Raw genomic sequence first — 23,875 nt, 5'->3', positions numbered from 1 at the left:
TTAACATAGTAGACCTTTTTGGAAGTCTACTATAATAATTTAATTATTGTTGTTTATTCTTTATTATTTTAATAATTTTAATATATGATTTATTAAATTTATTTTTTTATTTTTTAATAGTTATAGTATATGATTTCACTTTTTTATTCGTAAGGAACTTAACTTAGTTTAAATATAATGATTTTTTGTAAAACAAATTGAAAAATATAGACTGAAAAAGACGTCTTCAGATAAATAGACTTTATTGTAGGTCTACGAAACCCTAAACCACAAATCTCAAACCCTAAATGTTTTGCTTGATAATCAAAAAGTCTCATTTATACAAAATATAAACTACTAAACATTAATATGCAGATTTAAGTTAATAAAACAAAAAAAAAACAAAATCTAAAATCTAACCCTTTGAAATCAACTACTAAAAGACATAACATGTTAGAACCTTTTGTTTGTAAACTATGAACATAGTCTAACACATGATAACCAAATTAGTATATATTCTTCAAAATTGTTCGATTATATGAAATTTTAATTTATTTACTTCATATTATCCATTATATTGATGATTAGTTAAAAATATCACAATAATTTTTTTTATACATTTTTAAAATTAAATTATTAGATCAAATTAGAGTGTAGACTACAAAACAAGTATATAAAGTAGACTTCGTAGGAAGTCTATATATATGTAGACTTCTTTTATTACGTGTAGACTTTCAAAGGATAGAAACGTAAAATACATTTCTTTTTTTTGTTTGGTCATAAGGGTTAAATAGTATTTTCACTACTCCTTTAGGTTGGTCTTGCATTTGACTGAAAGTGGGGTATACTTTTACATTTGACTTGAATATTTGGGTTGGTTTTAGCAAATGTCCCTATTTTCATTCTATTATAAAATGTAAATAGAATAAAACTAGAAAAAAATTATTTCAAATTCGAATAAAAAATTAATGGATTTGGAAAAGCTATTTAGCCTACAGCTAATCCACAAGAACCTCAGCACCTTTCTCCCATGAACAATCCTTCAATAAAAACCGGTTCGACAATCGACATCATAAAAACCCCCGGTTTCCTTCAATCCTTCACCGTCTTCCAAACCATAATACGCTCCGGTTTGATACAATCTTATTTGGTTTCAATTTATATAAAACCGAAAACCAGCAAAAAAAAAAACAAATTGAAATCTAGTTGTTTCGGCCACTTTTAAAAGGGCTTTATGAAGGCCCAATAGCAAATTATATCCTCTCTCTCTCTATCGCGATAGATCATTGCTCGACGGAGAAGACGGGGCTTCTTCTTCGATCACAAGTTACAGCGTCTCTTTAGATTCTGAGATCGAGCTCTTAGTAGACGGGTTGTTGATTTAACAGCATACTAACTCGTAAGTACCGCGTGATGATGTCGCCGAAGCAAATCTCCGACGATCGAGGATCTTCACATTTCCGGTATCTTCGATTTCATTCTCTCTGTTTGATTGTGTAGAAGACGAACTTAACGGAATTAAATTCATATAGTGATTAAATGTGAAGTGTAGCTAAGGTTGAATCAGTGATTAAGATCGAATCTTGTGAATATATAGAGAAGCTCCCTTTGAAAAGAAGTTCAAGATTGAACGTTTGGAAGAATGAATTTGAGCATTCTTGTTTAGAATTTTTTTATTTATTTCTTTGTAATTCATACTCATAGTCATGTGTTTTCCCTCTTTATGTGCAGGCATACCCCATTCCAGATAATCCATGTCACTGGGAACTTCTTTAGGATATGGTCAGTCTATTCTATGTACCGCTACTTGAATCAGACTGGAGCGCCTGTTGTTCTCTTTCTCTTCTGCTGCCTGCTGCCCTCATCCTTCATCTTCTTGATCCTTCAGAAACCGTGGAAAGGAAGGGCCCTCTCCAATCAGCAGGTTTCGATTAACTTGTGAAATGGGAGAGTTTAGACTAAACTATTCTCTTTCTCTTCTTGCTACTAATATCTGAGGCGTATTTTGTTTCTTTCAGATCGTACCTTCTCTTATCAATGGAGTCATCACAGCTCTGTACTTCGTCTTGTGGGGAAAGGGTCTTAAGTCTTGTGGACCGCTTAGGTATTCTAGAGTAATTTAGCATCCACACTACTTTCAGTTCTCTAATTTTGTTATAGGTTATCTTAGGAACTATCATAGATTTTGGCTGCTGAAATGTTGGGAAGTTGAAATGTCCCTCTGAGAAAGATTGTCATACTTAAACAGTTGGATTGTATCCTTTCTTTCAGAAATCTGCCAATATAAGCTTCATCATCTGTCATTTGATATATAAAAAAATTATCTTCATTGAAAATGTGATTCTCCTTGCTAATTCACTTTGTATATTATTGGCAGAGCGATCTTGTCAGAGTACTCTGGTGCTGTTCTTGGAGTGCTTTCTGGAGTACTATATGGGCGGAGAGGCCACGTGTGGAAAAAGGTATTCAGAATTTAACAGCTGCCACAAATATAGCCCCTCTAGTCAGTGGAAACAGTTAACTAGCATGGTTGACATAGAATTTATCCGTAGTGTTATGTTTTTTATGCTTCAGTTCAATTGTGTCGCTGAATAACTATATAGCTTTGACATGTGCAATAGCTTTTACCAATTTATGATGTTTCTTCTGGCTTTTCCATGTACGTATATTGCTTGATATATACACTTAACGATTTGTAGTTGATTGCAAAATAGCAATTTAGTGTTTATATATCAACAGTTGATGTTTATATGTCAGACGACTAGGACCAAATTTGTCTCATATTTCGAAATCATGTCAGGTAGGTGGCCTTGTTGCAATGCTGGTTGCTCTTTTCTTCTTGTCTCAAGGATGGGCGACATCATCTCTCTCCCCATTTTATATCCTTTTACGCAAGTTCCTTCCCTTTTATGTACATACTCTCCATCTTGTTACATTTTTGACTGCCTGTTGGTTTGTTTAGCTTAACAAAAAATTACCATCGAAAGATAGTAGTGACACCAAAGAGGAAGAATTAGTAACAGAACAAGCACTAGGACTGATGGGAATGATGATACCCGTTGTTGCTGGAATCTTATCAGCATTAAGGCGAGTCATTGCAAGGCGTGTTTCTCTTAAGGTGCTTTTATCTCAAATTCTCTTCTTTCCTTCCACCCAGTGCCTTTGCGCATAACCAATTGTATTCTTTTACAGAACCAGCAAAAGAAACGACTACATGCGATAACCATTACTTCTGCAACCTGTTTTCTGTTTCCTTTGGCCATGTGGGACCTTGTCACAGTAAGTGGTACTACTTGTTTTGCAGTGGAGTTTTCTTGTTTGGTTTACTAACATCTTTACTTCAGGGATCGTCTTCTGGCAAAGCTGTGGAGTTGCCATTTTCTGCGTGGGCTTTCCTTGCCACCATTGTTTTCGGGATCATTTTAATATTCTATGTTGACAATATCGCAGAAGAGAGGTTTCCTTAAAAGCTTTGCCTCTTCTACTAGCCTTTGTACTCACGCAAACAGAAGTCTTTATATGTTTGTTTGTTTTGTAGATTGCATATGGTGTTTTCTTCCCCGAGGCATTTAATGGTAGCAGGAGCATGCATAATCGTCATGGAGATTGCTTACGAGATGGATTTTTCCCTTCCTGGTTTCATTGTCTGTTGCTTAGTGTTAGGGTTTGGAATATACGAAGCAACATCTCTAGAACGCAGCAAAAAGGACTCTTCGATTAAATCAGAAGATGGACCTAATGGAATCCTTGGTAACGACTTTGATACTTCTCCAGTTCTTCCGATATAGGCTAGTGCCGATGTTAATCTTTACCTGTTTTCCAGATCTCACCATACTAACGAGGTTACTTTTGAAATGTTCTTGTCCTTGACGATGTAAATCTTTGTCTGTTTTTTTTTTACTCTCAATTCTTGTATCTTTTTCATTTTATCTTTGTTTAGCGTATACAATTTTGTTTGGTTTGGAGTAGACAGAGATACACCTTGGATAATTAACATTCTGCTTCATTTTGACGAAAAAACTGGTTTGTAAAATTAAAATTTCATATACTGGTTTCACATTAAATTAAATTCAGTTGCAAATATATTTTAAAATTAGACTTGGTTATGGTTTTTTTTTGTTAAAATCAGCTTTATCCTAAAATTTTCTTGTACACAATTCACTTGCTAAAAATAATGACCAGCATAGTTATGAAGCAAAGCATTGATGAACAAAGAACACTTCACCTTTCAGTGAGTCTCTTTCCTCTCTCAATGCCCTTTTAGCTCACATTTTCGTTGTTGTGGTCCTACTTGTTATTACTACAGCTGTTACGTACGTACTGTCATGTTGGTGCCTTAATTTCAACTTTCTTTTTTAGTTTCACATGTCGACATTTTTCCTGTAAAGAAGTCATGGAGAGGTGATAGTAGTCTCTAGCAATTCTCTCAAGTTTCTTATCAATATTATCAGTATTTCTCTTGGTCATCACTGGGTTACTAATTCCGATATGTAAACCGTATCACAAGAAGGAGCAATGCAACAACAATAAGAAGTCAAAGATGAGTGGGTTGTGCAACTAGAGTCTGTGTGTGCGCTTGTGTTCGGTTATACACAAGTGCGAAAATAGCGTGAGAGTGAAGGCAATAACATAGTGAGTGAGAACAAAAACAGAGCGTGTTCAAGAGAGGGACACCACAGAGAAAGTAGAACGGAGGGGTCAAGCCAAAGAAGAGTGTCAACAAAAAGTCTGCAAAGAAGAGTGTCACCTCTCCATGATCATGAGTGATCTAATTTCTAGATAACCCTGTCACTCATTCTTACACTTTACACTTCTATATACAGTACTAGTTACTACTAGCTAGATTAGGGTAAAGACTTATGACCTAGCCCATTAATCTAATTGCCACTAAATGGGCCAGGTAACATCTTGTTCCTCCGTTTCTTGCGCTTCAAGCTTCTTCTTCTTCTTCTCACAGATTCTTCTTTATTCTTTGTAGGTTCTTCTCTACTACTTTTCTTTGTTTTCTTCTTTTGTAGATTTTAATCAAAGATTCAATTCCAACAGTTTTTCGGTCTTGTTTTGCTTGTACCTAAGCGACTCAAAACTTTTCTCCTCTTTTACTGCTCACTATCGTTTGATTCACATGGCAAATGTTTGATCTTTTCAACACTTCAAGTTCGTCTTGTTTGCTCATCATTACTTGATATTATTAGATATTTTCTGTACAATTGTATATACAAACAAACGCGTTTGTCTGATCCCAAATATGGGTTTAGTTTTCTTCCCTTTTTCACGGTTCATAACACCTGTAAAGTTTTGAAACTTCTCGTGTTGTTAAAGAGAAAAAGCAAGATGAACACGACAAATCGGATGCTTAAAGAAGAAGAGATAGAGTTAGGTTTAATCCACAATTCTCAAAAGGTTCGTTTATTTAATTATTTTAATTTAAATTCATCTTAAAATGACCTGTTTTTAGTAGCTGTTCTGAGTCATTCACACGCTGACTATGGTGACTCTGATTGGGTTACGGTCTAAGTGGGGATTCACAAAGACTTTGAAAGATGGGGAAACAGATTCAAATTATTTGTTGGTGAAGGTTTGATAAAGAGAGTCTTATTAATACATGAATGGAATTTACATAGTTTCGCTGTGTGGGCATGAATTCACCGTTATCCCTCCAGAAATATGCAATGCTTGAACCGAAATGTTTATAAACTAAATTTAAACTACTTTTCTTTTGGTTTTTAAATTAAAATTTGAAATGATGCAAACATGGAAGGATAGAAAAAATATAGAGGATGGTTTTTTTTCTTTTTATATGAAATGCAAATAAAGAAAACAATTAAAAACACTTATTTTTAATGGTATTTCTGTGTATGGAATGCATAAGAATTAGAAACAAAAGTTGGACAACTTAATGCAAACAAGCTATTGATCTCTTATTTAATTTTCTATGACCTAACACGAAAATGACTTGCCTTACCTTCCCTTTTTCTCTAGTTTTCAATTTAAGATAAACAAGAACAAAAGCAGCTAGGTTTTTATAGGTTTTTAAAATGAAAGCAAATGCAAAAGAAGGAAGCAATGATAGAGTTAACCAGATTCCAGAGTCTTTGGCCTCTGATACCATATGACACAAAAGCGGGATGTGATATTGGTGGCCAATGGTCGACTTGGTTAATGCCGGTGGCAGATGGTCGACTTGGTCGATGGCCGGTGGTCGATGGTGGGTGAGTGGTGTCTTGGATGAATCAAAGTAAACCTGAAAAGAAAAGAAAAGAATAACAAATGAAATGATGAAAAATACTAATAAACAGAGAAAATAAAGAGATAAGGATGGAGATGGTCGAATGGAAGTAGAAGGATGGTTGAATGGTCGATGGGAAACAATCCAACTGATTGTACACAGTGGCGGACGGAGAGAAGGAGCTACGGGGGGACACGTGCCCCATCCACTTTTTATATTTCCTGAACAATCAGCTTGATATTTGTACAAGTGGCCCCAACTCAAGAAATGTGTATAAGGAAAAGGCCTATTTAGCTAGAAATCAAAATTGTGGGTGGTAATTGCAGAGGTGTGCAAATATTTTAAATAATTGGCAAACCATGACAATTTGGACAGGAGTTCCCAATTCTCTCCTTCAGCTCCACATTCGTGGTTACCTGCTACCCGGGTTGCTCCCAAAAAATTCAAGTTGTACAGAAAACGCAAAATACTTGGAGAAACCGGATACATTCATTTAAAACTATGATATTAGATATTGCATCCGGATGTAGCTGTCAAAAGTAAAGAGAGGAGAATTTTGATAAATTTAACAAATTGTTAGGACGGATGCTAAAGGTGCAGAGTTTATTGTCCATAAAAATCTTAACAGTTCCCGGTGAACACTATTTTGCCCTCTCGGTTTCTATATCATTTTCCCGGACCTCCCCCTTTCATCTGCATCGGTTATCTGGTTCTGGGTCTTCTGTTCTGTTCACCCGGTGTTGCTACGTAAAGTGCTAATTTTTTTGGATCTTGACGTTCTTTGCAACCGGAAAAACCTACAATAATTGGAGGTAGATGAGATGTGAGATATTTTAGAAGTTGATGTGACGGGCGCGACAGTGTTATGACATTTTGAGTAGAACCGGACACCTTTGGGTTCATATATGGGCCGAGTATTTTGCTTGTTTATTTATAAACTTTATTCTGGCCCGTTATAACAAACATAATTGGGCTTTTTGGTGATGATTTCAATTCCTAATTTACACCGATAATAACCGGGAAACAACTGTAACCCTATTGCACCGTCTCCGAGAGTCTGAAAGACGTCCTGTCAGTTTTGACATGCACGCTTCGTGAAAAATAAAGATGGTCTGGTTTCCCAAACTTGAAATATTTTTTTAATTTTTCATTAAACCTTAACTACTTGACCGACCCTGTTCATTTCTCTTCTCCCCTCTGAATTTTTTTGACTAAAACCTTAGAAACTCTGGGAAAATGGACGCATCGCCACTACCGGGTCATCCAGAACCCCTATTTGGCGACGATATGTTACCTCTACCTGAGATGATGTTTGCGGCGGGTGAAGAACCGGTTGGAGTTAGAGTTCTTACTTACCAGTCCTCCAGATCCATTAATCACATCCTTGAATCGCTGGAAGACGATGAGATCCAGACATTAAGGATGTCCCCCTTTTGGAAGATTGTGGAGATAAGCGAGAAACCAAGTTTCTCTGGAAGATTTGCTCGATTCATGCTTTCACGGCAGCTAAAAGTGGAGAAGAAACACGAGGCTTGGTTCCGTTTTGCTGGGAAACCAATAAGGTTTTCGATTCGGGAGTTTGCAATTGTTACAGGTCTAAACTGCGGGGAATATCCAAAAAATTCCAAAAGGAATGCGAAGGTGAAGAGAAAGGCAAAACCGTATTGGCCGGAGTTATTTGGCAGAAGCGATGAGCTTCGGGTAACAACAGCTTTGAAAAATCTCCGGAGAAAAACGATAACAGATAAAGAAGTGAGGATTAAGTTGGCATGTCTGGCGATCGTGTCTTCGGTCCTACTAGCTACGAACTTGAAGATGAAGATGATTAAGGAACATGCAGATACAATGGTTGACTTGGAAGAGTTCTTTTCCTTTCCATGGGGTCGCCTAGCATTTGAAATGCTTATGGGGAGTATAAAACAACGAAACGAGGTCTCGTTATCAACCGATACAATTGCTGTAAAAGGTTTTGCCTTGGCTCTGCAACTGGTTATGGTCGAGGCTGTACCAGCTCTTACCGAAGTGTTTCTGGAAAGTTACTCATCTTCTGACTCAGACAGCTCCAACGATGGAGATGATTTCTTTCAGAAGAAGAACAGACAGAAAACACTGAGCCCCGGGCATGCGCGAGACCTAGACAAAACAAAAGATGTATGTCTCTTGTTTGCACTCCGCTGTGGTTTTACTTCGAATATAAATGTCAATTTCATTTTACAAATTATGTTTTCCCGAATAATGTTGTTTATATGGTTACTACAGGTTGTAGTAAGAAGCATAATCCCTGAGGATCCGGATAGACCCATAATCGCTGAATCTCTACAATGGGAAGACGAGGTGATGGACGTGAAAGTCGATAATCTGTTAAAGCTTATAGCTCAAGGGTATTCTTTCACCGCTGAGATGTTCAAAGGAGGCGCAACAAAAGCTGACGTCCAAAGAATGCGTGAGATACAGGCAGAGGGGGGGGAAGCGGAAGAGGAAGAGTATACCTGTGAAAGAAAAAGAAACGGACGAGGAGAAGCGTATCGCTTCAATTGTTTCGTCGATGCTGCAAAGTGAGTTTGAGAGAGTCGATGCAAGTGTAGCCAACGCCGTTTCATTGTCGGATAAAACAGCAAAGGAAGTGGAAGCCTTAGAGAGAAGGATAATGGTATCCATTCAAAATGAGCTTCAAAACTTCAAAGAAGAAGTCATCCGCTCTGTCATGGAAGTCCACAACAAAGCAAACGGGAGAACAGTTACGACGGGGCCCAACGTGAATAGTTCGAACAATGAAGTGCGAGAAGGTGATAACGCCGTGCCTCAACGTGACCCTTACGCGGCTGACCGAGTAAGTCTTAAAACTTATGACATCCATAACCGGTACTAAGTCCTAATAACCGGATTCTTGATATTAAGGAAATTTTTATATTTTCAGTTCTATATTCTAAATCTTTGTCAATTTCTTTATCAAATATTGCAGGGAGTAGATGCGAGGACATCTACAGCGGCAAATCCGGCTTCGCCTATCCCTTATGTTGTGCAGCCAAACGTCCCATCCTCGCATGATCCCCCTTTATCAGCTACTAGTGAAAACAATGGATCTACCAAAATAGCGGTAGTCGTTCTCCCATAATTTATTGATTTACCTCTTACCAAATATATGTTGTCTATTAATTTAAAATTGCCTCGTTAATTAGGTGAAATCCTATCTCTTCCACAAAATGCCTATTTCAATATAGTATTTTATTTGTTTCCTTATATGGACAGTGAAAAACAATTGTTAGAGTCTGATATGTGCATGCTTCTATAATTACATTTCAGTCAGGAGGCGTTCAGATTGGGAACACAGTTCATCAACCGATAAGCAGAGATATGTCTGAAGGGTCAAATCACGATATGCCCACTCGGTCGTACAATAGTCACGCTATTAACCCTCCCGCAGCTGTGGTATGGTAGACTTATGTACATGTTGTAGTGATGAATGCGTTTTGACGTCCTCTATTTACAGGTGGCCTCTTCATCTGCTCGTTTGAGAGAAGAGCAGAACCCCCTCCCCTATGCGACTGGATTCGTACAAAGTATGGACACACGGGCAGAGCATGGAGAGGAAGATTCAAATGAGGAGGCACTTCTACCTCCGTCATCGCCCAAAACCAAGCGCCATAAGACTCTCCCATCGGATGCCGTGATAGAAACCAACCCTCGGAGTGAGAATCTTACCGTTAATCCACCTGCTGCTAATCCTTTCAATGCGTACTCCGACATTGACGTAGTAATGTCTAAATATACGAAGCTCTGTCAAAAATTAAGCCAGTCATTGTAAGTTTGAGAAAATTAACCTTATTTAAAAGTACATTACAAAATTAAATTGGAAAAAACTTGATTTCTAAAACTGATTACGGTTTTATTTGTCTCCGTTCGTTATTACAGTGTTATAAACGTCGCCGGTCTGGCTGTGACGTCGACGTACTTAACAGCAATTGCAGAACTTAAGCATTCGCTGCCAGCTAGGGTGAGTATTTGGTCACATTTGTTTTCCGGTACGGTCACAAATTCAAATAACTTTAATATCGAAACGTATTTTATACGTAGGTTATTGACATCTTGGTGAGGTTTGTTCGTACGACATACAAGAGGGAAGTAAATTCCAGATCAGAGAGAAACCCACTGTTCCTGGACACTAGATATGTTGCGTTGATGTGCAAACATTATGAGAAGTTCGAGCCGTCTAAATCACCAGATTCCTACAATTTCCCGAAAGATCTACTGCAGTTTCTTTGTAGTGACGACACAACGACGCCACCATTCACGCATTACTATTTCCCGTTTGATCTTGGGAACAAACAATGGATCGGTGTCTGTTTTGACTGCGCGGCTTGGAAGATTACAGTTCTAGATTGTAATCTAACGGTCGTGTCTGATTCTGAGATGGCGATTAAGCTACAACCGTTTACTCAGATGATCCCGGCACTTCTGAATCGGAACGGACGGGAACCGACGATTGCTTGTGAATTTGGGGCAGTGTTCGAAAGGCCCACAGGGATACATCAAAACAGAATCCACGCACACTCCGGGGTAACAGCAATCTTGATGATGCAGTCACATGCGATGTTTGGGATAGACGGCTGCAGGTCTATCACGCCTACTCATGTTAAAGCCGAAGCAAAACGTATTGTGGTGATGTTGTATGAATTACACCAGAAGCTTTAGGAAGTCTGGGTTTGCAAAACTAATGTCCTTATTGTATCGCTTGGGGTTTTTGATTGTCTACTTTATGTATGTTTAATTACTCTTTACTTATCTTCCTCTACTGAAACTCAGTTATGATGTTCTCAGGAATGTGACTTGTTGAAGTGAACTTCTATTTTTCGTTTTCTTACTGCGTAACCGGCAATTATATTTACTTTATTATCCCCATGAAAATTACGAATCTGATATCCCGTTGGCAGAAGTTAGTTAATTGGTTTCATTTCTAATAATGTACGGAAACCTGATTATGGAAATTAAAAACATTTAAAGGCTAATGGTATATTAGATGTGGTGTAAATATTGGTTTATGCAACCCGGTGATTATAAAAATAAAACCGGTTTTTAATCCATAAGAAAAGAAAATTCTCATGTTTAGAAAATCGGATTATTCTGGTAATGATGTTGGAAAGGTTATTAAGTCCGTAAATGTAATTATTTTGAACATCCAGTGCAATGTAAATACTTAAATTCACTACATAGCCGAAATTAGATTTCCATCTAGATTCTTAAGACCTACCGTCCTAGTTAAACCGACATTATACCAATGGTTTCGTTTAAAATGTTTGATACTTGTTTTTTAAACTGGGGAAAACCAGTTAGAGGCCAATAATGTAGATAGTAGATATTTGAAGTTAGGTTGTGGATGATATTTTTTCCGCATATTATTCCGTATATAAAACTTTTTGTGTCAGAACAACTGTCAAGAATGTAGGGAACATATAGGTACCTTTGGTGTATTTAATTAATTAACAGTAAAACCGTACCGGGTTAAATCGGTAGGCAATGGCGGAAATTAGGTTAAATCTGATTATTCCATCGGCGGAAGTAAATAAATTCGATTCATTTCTAATCAAGTACGGAAACCGGATAACTGAAATTTATACAATTGTAAGGATATTCATAAATTTGTTGTGGGTTAAATATGGGTTTATGCACCCGGTTTTTAATCCATATGAAAAGAAAAATTCCCAGGTTTAGAAAATCGTATTGTTATGGTAATGATGTGGGAAAGGTTTGTAAGTGCGTAAATGAACATTTTTTTAACATGCACTCCAATGTAAATACTTATATTCCCTACATAGCAGAAATTTTATTTCCGGGTAGATTCTTAAGACCTACCGTCCTTGGTTAACCGACATTATACCAATGGTTTCATTTTTAAAAGTTTGGAACTCATTTTTTAAACTGGGCTACACCGGTTAGACGCCAATAATGTAGATTGTAGATATTTGAAGTTACGTTGTGGACGATATATTTTTCTACTATTATTACGTATTTATAACATTTTGTGTGAGAACAACTGTCCGGAATGTACGGAACGTATAGGTACCTTAGCTGTATTTAATTAAGTAACAGTAAAACCCAACTGGGTTAAATCGGTACGCCATGACACTGAATTTCATACCCGGTTACCTGATAATAATTGGGGGTGTAGATATTTCTACCCCGTCTGTAGACGGAAATGTTTTGGACTTATTAAAAAATTATTTAAGACCTAAAATATAGCTACCTGTTAGGTAGGCTAGGTGTAATAATTGCGACGTCTCTATCAATATACGGATGTATATCGTTGTGAATGTATCATCGGTGCATATCCTAAATCTCTATATATAGTCCTCAACTCCACCTTCGTAGAACCTACACATCTTCACTTACTCCCAATAAAAGCGTCTTTGATTTAGCTACTGTTTTGCCGAGGTTTGACAAACAAACCGACCTTGAGGGAGATAACCCTGGTAATAATTGTCATTGAATAAAATAATTTTCGTTGACTTCTATCATCAACAGTTGCTAAATTTGCTAAACCCCCTCTATGTTTTTGGCAGATGGGTCAACTAATCCTTGTTAGTAGTGGCGATTGGACAAAAGGACCGGATGGGATATGGCGATTCGAAGTTGCTCCATCCGAGGAGGAACATTATATATTAGCCAGAAACGACAAAATACCGGGTGTAATGTCTCTAGTAAGGGAAGAGCTTGGGATTGGAAAGAACACACCTATGATTTTGTCCTACCATCTTCCACGTTCTCTACGGCCACCAGTTGGATGTACAGCTCCACCCAACTACGTACTTACTACCCAGGACCTTCGGTTCCTTTTGACTTTACAAGAGTGGACCAAGGAAGTCGAATTATGTGTGACGTTTGGAGCGCTAAATGTAGCCCATTATCAATTTCTAAGAAGAGAATCCTTCACAATTGGTGATAGAACTTTTCTAAGTGATGGAATGACAGAGGAAGACACGGTTGCGGCTATTCTTGGTGAGAAATGTAAAGGACTTACAAGTTTATATTTGGTTAAAACAAAATATTTAATGTCCAAATTCGGTTGTTCTGCAGAAATGGTGGGGGAGGACGAGTTTGACTTCAGTGAACCCGGACTTGCTGAGCTGTTCAACCAGGAAAACCTCGTACTTGTCTATCGATTTTCATTAGAGATTGAAAAGGCAAGATCGATGTTCGGTGGACACAACAATGGTAGTTATGAAGGTCGTGAAAAGCCAGATGATGAGGACGTCGAGGGAAACAACATCACCGAAAGTCATGAAACACCAATGGCGACGGAGGTTCGAAAAGAACAAGGTTGGGAGTTACCTGTGTGTTTATTTCATATATGTATTCTTATAACCAGTTATTAAATATCATAGCTGGGTTTTTTTATATATTTACCTTTCATAATGAATTGAGGCGAATCAGTAATACATGCAGATTGTCCTATATCTCCGGACGGATATCATCGACCAGGTACTCCACATCACTCATACGTAGAGAGCGAAAATGACGATGGCCGTCAAAACAGCGATTATGACCGTCGACAAACCGGAGGTGATGAAGATTGTAATGATTTCATCAACCTTGATTTAGAAGGTAGAAAGGAGCAACTATTTTAATAAACGTGGACATGAAAATATACTCACCCTATAAATTGATTTACTCGTAGATGATCATATTACCCCTATAAACCAACCTTCAGTTGTTGACGTTGGAGAATCATCTACGGGTTCCACCCCAAATTCGTTTACGAATAATTACTTTCACATGCATAACGACGTTTATAATGAGAACTGTCTGGATAACGATCATGGGTGGTACCAAAGATGCAGCAGCCTCGGTACTCTTACTTACAACATAGCATCCGTATATTCTTAAAGCATACATAATATAAACATACAATATCTGTTTTGTTAACATAACGACCAAGATTTAATATTGAAGACTAAATATGTTAATGCTGTCTCCCCGCAGAGACTAATCCGGGTGCAGAAAGTTTTGTACTCAGAGCAACTGAAGCTAATTCAATCAACATTGATCTCACGGTGGAAGAAAATTCGGTCCAACTGGAGGAATCCAAAGGTGGGTAGCAGATAACATGTTGATGAAAATACTAATGTTTGCCATGATTTTGAAGATATATACTGAAGATAATAATTAAGTTAAATATGTTACCATATCTATTACCCCTAATGGTCGTAACTACTTCTAAATGTTTAGAATAACCCTATATATATATACTAAAATTAACTGTTACAGACGAATTTGCAGGAAATGCAAAATATACGGCGGATGAATTATATGTTGGAATGGTCTTCAAAGATAGGGAAGAGTTCAAGCAACATATGGCTTTGTACGCAATAAGGAAAAAATTCCGATTTCGAAACACTAGGTCCTCACCTACCGGAATGATCCTAAGATGCTTTTGTAGCACATGTAACTGGCGGGTGTATGCAGTGATTCTGAGGAATACATACATGTTTAAAGTTATGACAGTTGAACTCCATCATTCTTGTACAGTTGACGACCGTAGTGGATACCAGTCACAAGCAACACATACGGTTATTGGAGGAATGATGAAAGCAAGGTTCGCTGGAAATGGGGGGGGGGGGGTCCACGACCAAATGACATAAGACAGGCCATGGAAGGGGATCACGACGTTCACATTTCATACTGGAAAGCATGGAGGTCTAGAGAAATTGCGTTGGACCAGTCGAAGGGTTCTTGTGGAGCATCTTACAATCTTCTCCCACGGTACTTGGACAAACTTGTTTTTTCAAATCCTGGAAGTATAACAGACGTCCATACCGAATATGCCGAGGGGTTTGGTACGCGTTTCAAGTACATGTTCATGGCTTTATCTGCCAGCATCGACGGATATAAACATATGAGAAAGGTTGTGATAGTCGATGGAACACACTTGCGGGGAAAGTACGCGGGGTGTTTGCTGTCTGTTTCCGCCCAAGATGGAAATTATCAAGTTTTTCCTCTGGCTGTAGCGGTTGTAGATGGAGAAAATGATAAAGCTTGGGAATGGTTTTTTCAAAAACTGACTTCCTTCATACCGGACACTACCGAACTAGTTTTTGTTTCAGACCGACATCCATCTATATACTATGGAATCGCAAAGGTGAACTTTTAATTTACTAATACTAATACCGGTAAACGATAACAATGAAATATTAAGCGGAGGAGTTTTATATACGGGAATATATATGTAATATAACCGGTTTTATTTTTCAAAAACGTAACTGTTGTTTTTTACCCTTGTTAACATTCGTATGTTGGGAGAATTTATAAGTAACGCGTTACAATATATCTCATCACCTCAGGTTTATCCCCATGCTCGGCACTGCGCATGCATCCTCCATCTGAAGCGAAACTTTAGAACATACTTTAAGGACAAGCATCTTGGATACCTTGTTGGCAAAACTGCAGGTGCGTATAAACTTTCAGAGTTTTACACCAGTTTCAACGAAATAAAGAGGGTCAATACATCTTGTGCGGAGTACCTCATTGGTATTGGTTTCGAGCACTGGGCAAGATCACATTTCGAAGGAAATCGATACAACATTATGACAAGCAACGTTGCTGAGACATGGAATTCAGTGTTGCGTGAAGCCCGTGAATATCCCATTCTTTCTCTCATTGAATACATTCGTGCAAAACTTATGGACTGGTTTGCGACCAGACGAGAAATAGATGGCGAAGGCTCTCTTTTTCTAACTCCTCGGGTTCAGGAGATCGTCACTTCAAATTTGGAAAGAAGTGGAGTGTTTGGGGTGACATGCATCCGAAACGGTGAATATGAAATGAGAGACAAAGGGGGCGAAAGTTTCCACGTCAATCTCAACGATAAGTGTTGCACATGCCATGAATTCCAAGCGCTACTGATTCCTTGCACCCACGCCATTGCCGCTGCATCTCGTGTCAAGGTCCGAGTTGATTCTTTGGTAGGGGACTTTTACAGTTTGGAAACGTACAAGACAGCTTATGCGAGCATCATATACCCGGTTGGGGAAGAAGAAAGAATTGAGATCCTTTCGAACGACAGTACAAACGAGTTGGATGATATAAATCCGCCTTCAAGCAGGAGACCCCCTGGTAGACCCAAAAAAACCAGGATTTTATCTAGAGGGGAATATCAGGTAATTTTATGTTCATATTACTATAATTTCTACGACCCGCACTTATGGTGCAAATGGTTTACTGCAGACAAGAGGCCCTAGGAAGCGCACAGTATGCGGTAGATGCAAACGACCGGGACATAACCGGGCGACGTGCAAAATGGCTATATAAGCTCCCACTTGTTATAATAGGAAAGTTTGAGACTCGGATGATGAAGGTGTATGTAAGTGAGGGGGAGGACTGGATGTTTGATGTATAAACCATCCATGTTATGGGTTGGGACATGATTATGTATTAATATTCCCGAGTGTGTAATATAAATAAAATCTTCTTTCCATTATCAGGGTGTGTTATGCTGATACAGCATGAGCATTATCGGTACATAATTTAAAGCCTGATATACTTATCCATCCATAGCTAAGAAAACCTGCAACAGCAAAATATAACCGGTTATGTGGTGGGGGAAACCTGGTTTTGTAAACATTGGAAAATACATGATGTGTATTCCGCATAAACAAATGATTGTTTAGCAAATAGGAGGAAACCCAGATAGGTAAACTAAATTAGCGAAAGCAGTATGAAAATGAGTTTAAAGTTAAGAAAATATCCCATATGGAATAATAAATCACCGGTTATAAATAAAAATGGTGTATAGTTTACATCGTTAAATCTTCTAAGGGGAGAGAATATTATGCAATACACTCTCCAAGTGAGTTTAAAACCTACGAAAATATCCAGGAACTGGAAATAGCTAACCGAAATTACTAATTCAATTACCCATGAATCTCACTTTACATTATAAACATGTACATAAGGCGTTAATATAAAGTACTATAAATGTTGTTTACTATGGATATAAATGGTACTCCTTATTAATGGGATTATTACCGGAATAAATAACATGTAATATGGATATAAAAGGTACTCACAGTCATATATATATTCTCACTAAACACATACAATACCTAATAATATAACGTAACACTAGGTACAAGTTAATCCCATAATACAACTCCTCTACTCGTAAAAGTAAAGAAGGAAATATCGTTACATTTATGGGCGGCGAACTTTAGTTCCCACTCCGGTTAGGTCCTATTATGTCGGTTTAACCAGTTTAATAAACCGATGAGGAAGAATAAAAAATCGTTATTTCCAAAAGCAGCCACGTTTATACAACGTGCCAACGTTGCTGCAACCGTAACAGTGGACACTCTTGTTACGGTGGGTATTAAGCCACGTTTTTACTTACATGAGAAGATTAACATTGAGAGTGTTTCGATAATGATGAAATATAATATATATCTAAAAGTTAAATCTGTTTTGTCATGTCAGCCGGCGTAATAATGACGCCCTACTAGTAGACTGTCTGCAAGCATTAAATGTAGGGAAATTGACAGATTTTCTGGTTTTGTTTTGAACCAAAACTAATACCGGTTTGTATATCCTGTGTTTTGCTATAAATAGATGCATCCTCTTCATTGTATTACAACACATCTTTAAGAATCGATACCAGGAAAAAGTTAAAGCAACCGGAGAAAAGTCTGACATTACTGTAAGTCTGTATAAAGTAAGGTTTTTTTAAAAATAAAAGGGATTCTCGACCTAAGGAAAAATGTTTGAATAAATAGGGTTCTTATAACAACGAATTCTTTAGCAGCTTCTTCCCAATAATTATAAATTCTAATTCTTGTTATTATTCTGTAATGGCAGATGGCACGTCTAGTTCGTCTCTCAAAAGGCGAGTGGTCCAAAACGCAGCAAAGTGTGTGGCGATTTGATGAAGATAATACGGTTAGGTCTGACTCCATTCTTCTCAGGCGAAATGAAGAATATGGTTCGCTAGACCTAAAAGTCCGTGGGCTCTTCAATATCGAACGACACACTCCCCTACTTGTCACCTTCCAGCTACCGCCATGGATGGTGGAACCACATGGGGAGACAACTCCACCCCACACAATTCGCACAACCCCTGATATCGACATGCTGATGAGCGTCCACGAGTGGCATATGGAGCCCAAACTATGTATAATGTTTGGTCCCAAAGAAGTTGCAAAGTACCACTACCTATGTCGGAGTCCTTTTACCATTGGGCGCCGCAGTTTTCTTGGAGCAGGTGTAACCGAGGAACAACACCTTGCAACGATAAATGGTACGAATATGAAACACAGTTTTGTATTTTTTAATTTTCCGGCTAAACTTGGTGAAATATAGACTTAAAAATATAAAACTTGCAGAAATAATGACTCGGGGACGCCTCCTGTGCAGCGAAGAAGTGGTGAGAGAGTTTAATGACCCGGAAAAACTGATGCTTATGTATCGGTTTTCCATGGAAGCTGAGAAAGCGAGACAGTCGCTTAACCTGAATGTCGACGTCCACCCTCGAATTGTTGAACAAGTCGTCCCCACTGCGGACAATAATGTGGTCGTTACCGACCCAATACCAGTTCCAACTCAATTAAATTTGAATGGTGGGTTCACTAAAGATTCATAACACCATTAAATATGGGAAAGTATAACAACATATTCAGCGTTTCTTTTTTTGGGTTATTTCGATATAACAAGTTAAAAAAATATTATTTCTTTTACTAAATATTCATGTACCCTGCAGCAGCAACTTCTCCAATTTCTGTCTTGCATAATACGTATGCAACATCACCGTACGGTGGAGTTAGGGTTGGATATGGTGGCTACGACGATGCTCGGTACTGGGAGATGAGACATGGGTATTACGAAAGCTTAATGGCATCTACTTACGCTGTGGAGCTTCAAAGGATTTACGGGGTTCCTGGGTCTGAATTTACTGGCTATCAACCTATCAATCTAAACATACAACAATCTGGGGACCAGGAAATTCCTCAGTACCAACTTCCTCTCGAAGTTTCTCCAACCGCCTCTTCCACTGAGATCAACACCTGCGGTACGGTAATTGCACAGATTAACAACTCTACACTCGGAACAGGGTACATGCATAGTCAAGGCATATCTGACGTTGGTATGTAATATTCAATTTTTTATAACCAGGCTACTAATTTTTCTATGAAAACCTACACATACTATTTCTAACACATATTGTAAATTTTCATCCGAATTTATATTGTGATCGCACCATTTCAGCATATTTTAAACGCAATACTTCACAGGTGAATCCTCGACAAGGGTTAAGGGTGACGATGACCTATATGTTGAAGGCCCAGGAACGACCGATGTTGCGGGACAGGGTGCGCATATCGATGCAGCAGATTTGGTTGATGGAAAGCGGGCTGTTGAACAGGGAGGCAAGTAATGGCTAGACCTTCGGAATGCTGAAGAAAAGTGTGATGGTTTATGAATAAATATAACATCGGAATCGGAATGAAAGTTGGTCTTTGAATTTAAATCAGTCGTACGGTTGTAAGATATACTTTATGGACTATCTGTAAGGGTGTAAGATTACCGCTGTCTTTTTTTGGGGCCTTTGTAACAAACTAAAGCTTGTGTAATATTAGCTATGAATGTTGAAATGCAATGTAAAATATTTTGGTTTTTGGTCTGCTTTAAATAACCTGTTATAATTCTTATACTAACGTCATTATGAAACCGTAACCGGATTTTCTATATACGACTATAACGACGTTATGTACAGAAATAATAATGTATCTACAAGTTTCCCTCCGACACTTCAAACTTATTCAAAAAATAAACAAAGCGTACCGGTGTGAAGAATTTAACTCATAACCTGTTCAACCAAAGGCAATAGTAATAGGATTGATAAAGTCTCATTGATTAGACTAACGCTTCAATAAAATACACGAGTTCATTACTGAAAAGAGAAGGATATAAGGAAACAAACTTCCGGGTATGATAATCAACACAAGGTTTAGAAACATACAATAATAAGTAATCCTACAGCTTCGCATGGAACTCGTACAACATAACTGCAGCTCTCTGTGCTTCTTTCGCGATAACCGAAGGAGTAATTGCAAGGCAGGGGTCAATCCCAAACAGGGAATGTGTTTGAATCATTATTGCTGTGGTTATTCCAGAATCACCAGGGTTTGGGTTCTTCGCCACCCTTCGACCCTTTCTACGACAAGGGGCGTATCACCACCCGCAACCGATACGCCACATTGTTTCACAAGGTTTGGAAACATTTCGGCGATTGGTTGGATGTCTTTAAGAAGAGCAGTCTCGGCGGTCAAACCAGGGTTGCAATCGAAAACATAAAGCTTTGACTCACTGAAATCCAAACATAACCCTATCCAGTGCTTTTTTCCGATGCAGAAGGGGAGGTAGAAACGCGTTGAAGGAGTGAAACACTGACAGCTATTCATGACGGCATCAACGAGACTCTTACTGAATAGTAATCCGGACTTATTCTTTTGGATCTTGAATTTATGATAGTTCCTACACAACAAAGACGCAAATCGAGTGTCCAGGAATGCTGCACTTACGTCCGTTTTACCCATTACTTGAATATCAAAGGTGGAACGGACAAGCCGCATAAGAATATCTACGACCTGCAATTTTAATTAATTCCTAGAGCATCCTGAAAAATATATCATTCAATTTTAAGTATTAACTTGCCTTTCCAAGTAAGAACCGCTTTCTATCCGCTATATCCAGAATGTCTTTCTGTGTAACCGAAATTCCCCCAACGTTTATAACACTGAAATGATGTACAAATATATAAGGCATCTCCATGCTTTTGAACTAGTGTTAACTGCATACGGAATGCGGAAAGAGGATGTTACCATGGTTTCTTAAGTAACGTGCAGAGACGAACATACTTCTCGCGAATCACTGACATCTCATAGTAGCTACCCCCACAAAGTTGTCCCTGTCGGGCTCTATTTATGATTGTACTCCCGCAGTGGTAACCAGTTAGTAAATACGGTGGAACTATCCGCATACGTTTGCTTTTCCGAGAGTTAGGTGTCATGATGGCTCCCCACACCAACTTCGGTTGCATTCTCTACCATCGGATCTTCTTCATGAGGGGTAGAAGCGGCATTTTCCTGAGTAAGACCCAACGAGAAGGATGGTTCCCCTGACTGAAAAAGACAAGAGCTGATGTTAAAAATCATATCACATAATGTAACACAACGAATCATTACTACACTAATAGTGTTGATATGTATACATCTGATCTAAGGTGAGGGGGGGGATGCGGCAAGGTGTGAAAAACAATGCATTCGACGGGTGCTATCTACGACGGGAACAGAGGGTGACCCATAACCGAGCAGTAGTTTTGACGTCCTCTTTGATATCTTATATTAAAAAATAATATATCTGATCGGTTTAGTTGCTATTAGTATTGAATTATAACAACAGAGTTCTTACCGGACAATACTGACGGAATCCTGAACTGTGTTGGTTGTTGGGACGAGGAACAGGGACTCCGCGAGGATTGGTAGATGTATCATGTTCGGAGATGGGGTCCGTATCCTGCCAAATAACATAACTTCAATGGTAAAAGAATCTTATTAAAGAAGACAAGAGGTACAGATACAAGTATATGTATCAACATGTTACAATTTTATTCGGATTATATATATCAAATCCGGGTTCCGAATTTACAACGGATATATGACAGTATGGGCATATCTACATTATGTCAATGCTTACGGCAATATCTTTACGTTGTTGCGCAATTACCTGGTGGCAGTCAACACCTCCGGGAGCACGCGCCGCCATTGATGAATTTTCGTCCTCCGGAAGGGCTTTGAAACCTGGGATTTTGAATCCAGGTAAAACGAATTAACCAGGTATATAAAACCGATACGAGATTACTTTGCTATTGCAAAATGTACTTCTGATAATCTTACAGGGCAGATCTGTGGTGATTCGGGAGGGGTTGAGTAATGGCTTAGATTTTCCAACACATTGTCGATTGTGTTAGCATTCTCATCATCCCCTCCCCCATCCGGATGTTTTGAAGAACCAGCAATAGAAACATTGCCAGTTGAGGGGCTGATATGGTGACCCTCAAAACCTACTTCACCATTACCTCGGTCACCTAGTTGCTCAGGTTGTTTAGTAAAACCTGTCTTAGAGACATTGCCAGCTGAGACGCTGTTATGGTGTCCATGTGAGGCAACAGGAGCATAACCCCCTGCTAGGGATCCTAGGATTTCAGATTTCATATCTTTTATCATTTCAAAAACAGAGGCTAAGACCGAGTCCTTGTAGTCGAGAGACGTCGATGCTAATTCCTTCATCGACGCAATCCCAGCAGAGACATTACCATCAATCCGTTTTATCTCCGGTTGGAGAAGTGTTTGCACAACAGATGCAAGTTTGTCATCGCCACTGCCAACACTCTCTGTTTCTAACTGTCTTTTTTGCTTATTCGTCCGTTCATTTTTCAACGCTTCACGCATCTTCTGCACATCTGAAGTAGTAGCTCCCCCTTTGAACATATCCTTCGTAAACACAAATTTTTGACTAATAAGCTTCACAAGATTTTCGACTTCTTTATCAAACACCTCGTCTGCCCAAATCAAAACGGATTCATCGAGTGGGCGTTGAGGATCTTGGGGGATAATACTGCTGACAACAACCTACGTAACATACCAATATTCAATTAAGCCCATGCGTTAATTAAAGCATCAACAGATGTTCAAACCAGACAAATGACCTTACCTCAGCTTTTCTATCTACTTCCCGTGCGTGAGCCGGATTCAATGTCTTCCTCCTCGCTTTGCTGACATGGTACTCTGTTTCCTCATCTTCACTTTCTGATTCCAACGAAGAACACGCATCTTGAACCACTTCTGTCAAAGAAGGAACAGCTTCTGCAATTACAAGCTGGAGAGCCAACGCAAAACCTTTTAACGCGATGGTATTCTGAGATAACGCTATCTCATCCCTGTTTTTTATGCTTGTCATCAGCATATCAAATGCAAGACGGCCCCATGGGTAACTCATAAAATCCTCGATGTCTACAAGAAGCTCAGCGTACTCCTTCAGCATTTTCATGTTTATATTTGTTGACAGCAACACAGAAGAGACTATAGCAAGACTGGCCAATTTAATCCGGATTTCTGGATCTGTAACGGTTTTTTTCCGAAGCATCTTCACCGCCCGCGAAACTCGCAAATCTTCCATACTGCCAAACAGCTGCGGCCAATAAGGTTTCTCGTTGATGTTCTTCTTCTTCTTCAACTGCGGTTTTTTGGGGAGTTCACCGCAATTAAGTCCGGTGACGATGGCGAACTCCCGCAATGAAAACCTTATAGGATGACCGGCAAAACGAAACCACGCTTCGTGTTTTTTTGTAACCTTAAGTTGACGAGACAGTAGATATCTAGCAAATCTACCAGAAAAAGCCGGTTTTTCGCCTATCTCCAATAGTTTACCGAAAGGTGAAGCTCTCAGATATAGGATCTCATCCTCGTTGAGAGCATTGACAATGTTGCTGATTGATCTGGACGACTGGTACGTCAGGACCCTCACGCCGACTGGTTCTTCTCTATCCGCGAACATCATCCGAGGTAACTCGACCTCTGTTTCATCTCTTATGTCTTCTGGAAAATCTACTAGTCTTGTAGACACCAT

General features: G+C 38.7%; 5 protein-coding genes across 5 annotated transcripts; 4 read left to right on the top strand and 1 right to left on the bottom strand.

Annotated features, from left to right (window-relative positions):
* The first annotated feature begins 1,203 nt into the window (after nt 1-1,203).
* Nucleotides 1,204-3,969, top strand: LOC106444896 (zinc transporter 5). Its single transcript, XM_013886321.3, has 9 exons — nt 1,204-1,442; nt 1,711-1,903; nt 1,998-2,083; nt 2,357-2,441; nt 2,780-2,858; nt 2,958-3,097; nt 3,172-3,258; nt 3,324-3,436; nt 3,518-3,969. Exons 1-9 carry the CDS (start codon nt 1,393-1,395, stop codon nt 3,765-3,767), a joined length of 1,083 nt encoding a protein of 360 aa, XP_013741775.2. The 5' UTR covers nt 1,204-1,392; the 3' UTR covers nt 3,768-3,969.
* Nucleotides 3,970-7,444: 3,475 nt separating this feature from the next.
* On the top strand, nt 7,445-8,767 carry LOC125608158. The gene is made up of 2 exons (XM_048778114.1): nt 7,445-8,359; nt 8,468-8,767. The coding sequence occupies exons 1-2, from the start codon at nt 7,445-7,447 to the stop codon at nt 8,765-8,767; spliced, it is 1,215 nt and encodes a 404-aa protein (XP_048634071.1).
* A 4,514-nt stretch (nt 8,768-13,281) lies between these two features.
* Nucleotides 13,282-16,510, top strand: LOC125608157. The gene is made up of 3 exons (XM_048778113.1): nt 13,282-13,522; nt 15,650-16,359; nt 16,427-16,510. The coding sequence occupies exons 1-3, from the start codon at nt 13,282-13,284 to the stop codon at nt 16,508-16,510; spliced, it is 1,035 nt and encodes a 344-aa protein (XP_048634070.1).
* A 1,313-nt stretch (nt 16,511-17,823) lies between these two features.
* LOC125607893 lies at nt 17,824-19,863 on the top strand. Its single transcript, XM_048777401.1, has 5 exons — nt 17,824-17,891; nt 18,050-18,488; nt 18,574-18,807; nt 18,948-19,331; nt 19,480-19,863. Exons 2-5 carry the CDS (start codon nt 18,050-18,052, stop codon nt 19,620-19,622), a joined length of 1,200 nt encoding a protein of 399 aa, XP_048633358.1. The 5' UTR covers nt 17,824-17,891; the 3' UTR covers nt 19,623-19,863.
* Nucleotides 19,864-22,104: 2,241 nt separating this feature from the next.
* LOC125608156 lies at nt 22,105-23,875 on the bottom strand. Its single transcript, XM_048778112.1, has 2 exons — nt 22,961-23,875; nt 22,105-22,878 (listed from the first exon to the last, which is right to left on the bottom strand). Exons 1-2 carry the CDS (start codon nt 23,873-23,875, stop codon nt 22,105-22,107), a joined length of 1,689 nt encoding a protein of 562 aa, XP_048634069.1.

Source organism: Brassica napus, chromosome A4, assembly GCF_020379485.1.
Source record: "Brassica napus cultivar Da-Ae chromosome A4, Da-Ae, whole genome shotgun sequence".
In the NCBI taxonomy this organism is placed as follows: Eukaryota; Viridiplantae; Streptophyta; class Magnoliopsida; order Brassicales; family Brassicaceae; genus Brassica; species Brassica napus.
Note: the sequence above shows the minus strand (reverse complement) of the source record. Positions and strands in the feature narration are given on the sequence as shown.